At 43.5% G+C, this 5,108-nt stretch overlaps 1 protein-coding gene across 1 annotated transcript in view; it reads right to left on the bottom strand.

Annotated features, from left to right (window-relative positions):
* Positions 1-5,108, bottom strand: part of LOC107717640 (MAM domain-containing glycosylphosphatidylinositol anchor protein 2-like) — a 165,270-nt gene that overhangs the window by 31,176 nt on the left and 128,986 nt on the right. The window contains exons 8-9 of the mRNA XM_016524452.1: positions 2,785-2,946; positions 953-1,100 (exon numbers count right to left, since the gene is read on the bottom strand). Coding sequence (XP_016379938.1) covers positions 953-1,100; positions 2,785-2,946 — 310 coding nt within the window. The remainder of the gene's footprint in view (positions 1-952; positions 1,101-2,784; positions 2,947-5,108) is intronic.

Here is a 5,108-nt window from a genome sequence, read left to right as displayed (position 1 = left end):
GAGTGGCTTGTACAAGTCATTTTCATGTGTAGAACAGTAAATCATCTGATTAAAAGACGGACGGAGAGATGAGGGTGAGAACGAGGAGTGATGGAGGGATGAAAGACGGATGCGTCTCTCCGCCGAGAGCTCTATTGACTTATCGTCATAGAAACTCAGCGTGAACATTAACGAGCGGATGGATCTCATTATCAGTAATTCACCTTAAAATGGAAACGACTCGAGCGTTAAATGAAAGCCAGCACAATAAAACAAAACCTAACAAAGCAGAGCGACGAGCCGCTGCACACACAACACGTCTGGATGTTCATTCTGAGGATCAAACCACTCGTCTCGCAGCTTTATCCATCAGATCGAGCACTTCTGTAGCGAAATAAAAGCAATCAATGGGGTCAAGTGGTGAATATGATGATGTAATTTAATAACCGCTCCAAACCTTCACATAAGAACAAGCACAAAATAAAAACCATCTTCTCTAGTGATTATTCTAAATGATGACAGAATATTCATTTCTGGCTGAACTGCCTCTTTAAATAAACAAATGTATTCATATTCATAAAATCAACAACATTGGACCCCGTGGACTTTCATTATTTGCAAGCAATACATATATTAAATAAATAGTGGACCCCACTGACTTGCATAAAATAAAATATAAAAAATAAAATAAAATAAAATAAAATAAAATAAAATAAAATAAAATAAAATACAATTAAATACAATTAAATACAATAAAAATAAAATAAAATAAAATAAACATTGTATCTAGTGATTATTCTAAATGATTACAGAATTTTCATTTTGGACTGAACTATCTCTTTACATACATTTATTAATATTCATAAAAACAGAATCATAATATGTAATTCTTATTCAATATAGGTAATTCAATGGTTCATGGAGTTTCTCAGTGTTTGTGGTGAAGTAGGCCGGTCTCCTCATGACTCCAGACCCACAGATGTACACCTGCAGAGAGCGGCGCCGCTCCCTTTGGGAGGAACCGGGCCAGATCTGAGGCGGATCTGAGCCGGATCAGCACTCTCTCTGGACTGTGACTCTGGCAGCTGGAGCTCTGAGCAGATGGCAGAAATGGCAGAGCACTGAGGGAGAGATGATGCTGAACGATTGGCACATGAGAGACACTTCATGATGATCATCTACACTAAACTACAGAGCCAAACTCAGCAGAGAAAGACTCTAGCAGCGTCGGGTCTGAGGGACAAACGCCAGTCGACCCACTGCCCCTCAAATGGTTGTGATCCGTCCAGCTCACACATGGATATCAGGCATCAGTCCTGAGCATAGCAACACCCTAGTGACAGCATAGCAACCACCCGGAACACTCTAGCAACCTGGTTCAAAAGATCAACCAGTTACAAGTTTGTTGGGTTTCTGTTAAAAAGTTGCTAGGGTGTTCTGGGCACAACAACACCCTAGCAACTGCATAGCAACCAAGTACACACTAGCAACCACCCAGAACATCTTAGCAACCTGGCTGAAAACATAAAAACAGAATCATAATATGTAATTCTTATTCAATATAGGTAATTCAATGGTTCATGGAGTTTCTCAGTGTTTGTGGTGAAGTAGGCCGGTCTCCTCATGACTCCAGACCCACAGATGTCCACACAGCCGGCGGCGTCTGGTTCTGCTGCGTGGCTCCTGCAATGGCTCTGGCTCAGACCGGATCACTGTAAACCAGCACCACAGGACTGCCTCTGATCCGGTCTTAAACACACTGAACTGACTCTCCTGCTAGAGAAGATCTCAGAGTTTCTCTGCATGAGCGACCAGATCCAAGAACACAGGAATCTCTGAACTAAACCTCCTGGTGAAGATCTCAGAGATTAGGAGTTCTATCTATCTATCTATCTGTCTGCGACAACGATAGCAACTAGTAAACACCCTAGCAACATTCCAGAATCCCCTAGCAACATCATGGCAACACCTTAGCAAACATCCGGGTGCTCTAGGTGGTTGCTAGTGTGTTGCTATGCAGTTGGACAACAACCCAGAATCCCCTAGCAACTGCAGAGCAACAACCTTGCAACAACAACTCAAAACATCCAAGCAACTGCATAGCAACACCCTAGAAACCAACACAGAACATCCAAGCAACCGCAGAGTAACAGTTTAACAACGGGATAGCAGCACTCTAGCCGTCACCAACTAAATAGTAACCACCCACAACACCCTAGCAACCACCCAGAACACCCTAGCTACCGCATAGCAACACTCTAGCAACAACCCAGAATCCACCCAGAACACCCTAAAAATGCCATAGCAACACCCTAGCAACCACCCAGAACACCCTAGCAACAACCCAGAATCCAGCCAGAACACCCTAAAATCTGCATAGCAACACCCTAGCAACCACCCAGAACACTCAAGCAAGTGTTTGTCTATCTGCAATCTGTCTGATAGACTACATGACCTTAAAATCTTCAAACTTTAAGCTTTTAAAACTACTTCTACTATCTTCTGCTCAGGCTTTCTCAAGTTTTTTTTATCTAGTCTGGTCTATTATAATCTGATCTTTTCATTAAGGTCCATCAAGTTTAGAATGAAAAGAGAAAATGATCCAGTGAAATGAAACACCTAATTCACTGGATTCTATAAAACAGGCACTGAAACATGATTATTAAATACATAAAACATTTAATTGAATATATTGATTCTGATTCTGTTACTGTGACGTGAGACTTGAGTCAAAGCCTCCTCTCATATGTGCAGCATGTTTGGATCTGCAAAGTAAATGAATGCAGTTTGCAGCTCTTCACTCACAGCGAGAACAAACGCAGATCCATTACACCTGCAGAGAGCGGCGCCGCTCCCTTTGGGAGGAACCGGGCCAGATCTGAGGCGGATCTGAGCCGGATCAGCACTCTCTCTGGACTGTGACTCTGGCAGCTGGAGCTCTGAGCAGATGGCAGAAATGGCAGAGCACTGAGGGAGAGATGATGCTGAACGATTGGCACATGAGAGACACTTCATGATGATCATCTACACTAAACTACAGAGCCAAACTCAGCAGAGAAAGACTCTAGCAGCGTCGGGTCTGAGGGACAAACGCCAGTCGACCCACTGCCCCTCAAATGGTTGTGATCCGTCCAGCTCACACATGGATATCAGGCATCAGTCCTGAGCATAGCAACACCCTAGTGACAGCATAGCAACCGCCCTGAACACTCTAGCAACCTGGTTCAAAAGATCAACCAGTTACTAGTTTGTTGGGTTTCTGCTAAAAAGTTGCTAGGGTGTTCTGGGAACAACAACACCCTAGCAACTGCATAGCAACCAAGAACACACTAGCAACCACCCAGAACATCTTAGCAACCTAGCTGAAAAGATCAAACAGTTGCTAGTTGGTTGCAGTTGCTAGGGCATTATGGGTAGTTGGCAGCATGTTGCTATGCAGTTGATAGTGTGTTCTGGGCATAGCAACACACTAGCAACTGCATAGCAACCACTCACAACAACCTATGCCGTTTCTTTGGTTTTCTAGGTGGTGGCTAGACTGTTGCTATGCAGTTGTTATGCCCAGAACATCCTAGCAACCACACATAACACCCTAGAAACCACCACGTACACACTAGCAACCACCCAGAACACTCTAGCAAACTGGTTGAAAAGATTAAACAGTTTACCAGTTGGTAGCAGTTGCTAGGGGATGGCAACAACTGCATAGCAACCAAGTACACCCTAGCAACCATCCAGAACAGCCTGAAAAGATTAGCCAGTTTGCTAGTTGGTTGCAGTAGCTAGGGGACTGTGGGTTTATGCAAGGGTGTTACTATGCAGTTGTTAAGGTTTTCTGGGCATAGCAACTGCATAGCAACACTCGAGCCACCACCTAAAAAACCCAAGAAACCACATAGCAACTACTCACAGCACCCTAACAGCCACCAAATACACCCTAGCGACCACATAGCAACCACCAAGTACACTCTAGTGACCACCTAACAACCCCCCAGAACACCCTAGCAACCTGGCTGAAAAGATCAACTAGTTGATAGTTGTTGTTGTTAGGGGATTGCAGGTTGTTGCTAGGTTGTTCTGGGCATAGCAACTGCATAGCAACACCCTAGTGGCAGCATAGCAACTCTCTAGCCACCTAAAAACAACATGAAACTGCATAGCATCCACTCACAAAGTTCTAGCCACCACCCAGAACACCCTAACAACCTGGGTAAAAAGATCAACCAGTTGTTAGTTGGTTGCAGTTGCTAGGGGAATCCATGTTGTTGTTATGCAGTTGCTAGGGTGTTCTGGGCATAGCAACACCTTAGCAAATGCATAGCAACATTCTAGCCACCACCTAGAAAACCCAAGAAACTGTATAGCAACCACTTACAATGCCTTAGCAACCATCGAGAATGACAATCCTGTCATCATTCACTCACTCAGTCAGATTAACCGAATTAATGTTTTTTCTGCGGAACGTTCTACACTGATGTGGTGAGATTTCAGTGTTATGACAGAGAAGAGTGAATAACATTTAAAAGTCACAGAGGTTTGAAAAGACATATGGGCGAGTAAATGATGACAGAAACAATCCCTTTAAGAAGAGCAATTCATCTATCAGCTGATCCTCAGCATCTGCTGGGATCAGGAACGTGTTTCCACATGGACTCATGGATAATGCTGAAAACACCACTCGGTCGTGTAGTTAAGCGTTAATCTCTTCAGTCTCGTTCGACCAATTATTTTGCCATTTATGAAGGGAACACCATCTGGAAGACGTGATTTACTCAAAAACCAGTACAAACAAGAAACACAACACTCACAAACACAAGAACACACACAACAAGAGGAAACTAGATGCTATTTTAAAAACGAACTATCTATCTATCTATCTATATATCTATCTATCTATCTATCTGCAATGTCCTAGCAACAACATTAGTAATGATCTTGCAACCACCCAGAACACCCTAGCAACCATTCAGAACAGAATCCCCAAGCAACTGCATAGCAACACCCTAGCAACCACCTGGGTGTTTTAGCTGGTTTCTAGGATGTTGCTATGCAGTTTCTAGGGGTTTCAGGTTCGTTGCTAGGATGTTGCTATGCCGTTGCTAGGGTGTTCTATCTATCTACCTATGCAT

The sequence above is a fragment of the Sinocyclocheilus rhinocerous genome, unplaced genomic scaffold, assembly GCF_001515625.1.
Source record: "Sinocyclocheilus rhinocerous isolate Xijiao unplaced genomic scaffold, SAMN03320098_v1.1 scaffold1174, whole genome shotgun sequence".
Taxonomy (NCBI): domain Eukaryota; kingdom Metazoa; phylum Chordata; class Actinopteri; order Cypriniformes; family Cyprinidae; genus Sinocyclocheilus; species Sinocyclocheilus rhinocerous.
This window is presented reverse-complemented; position numbering and strand designations above follow the sequence as displayed.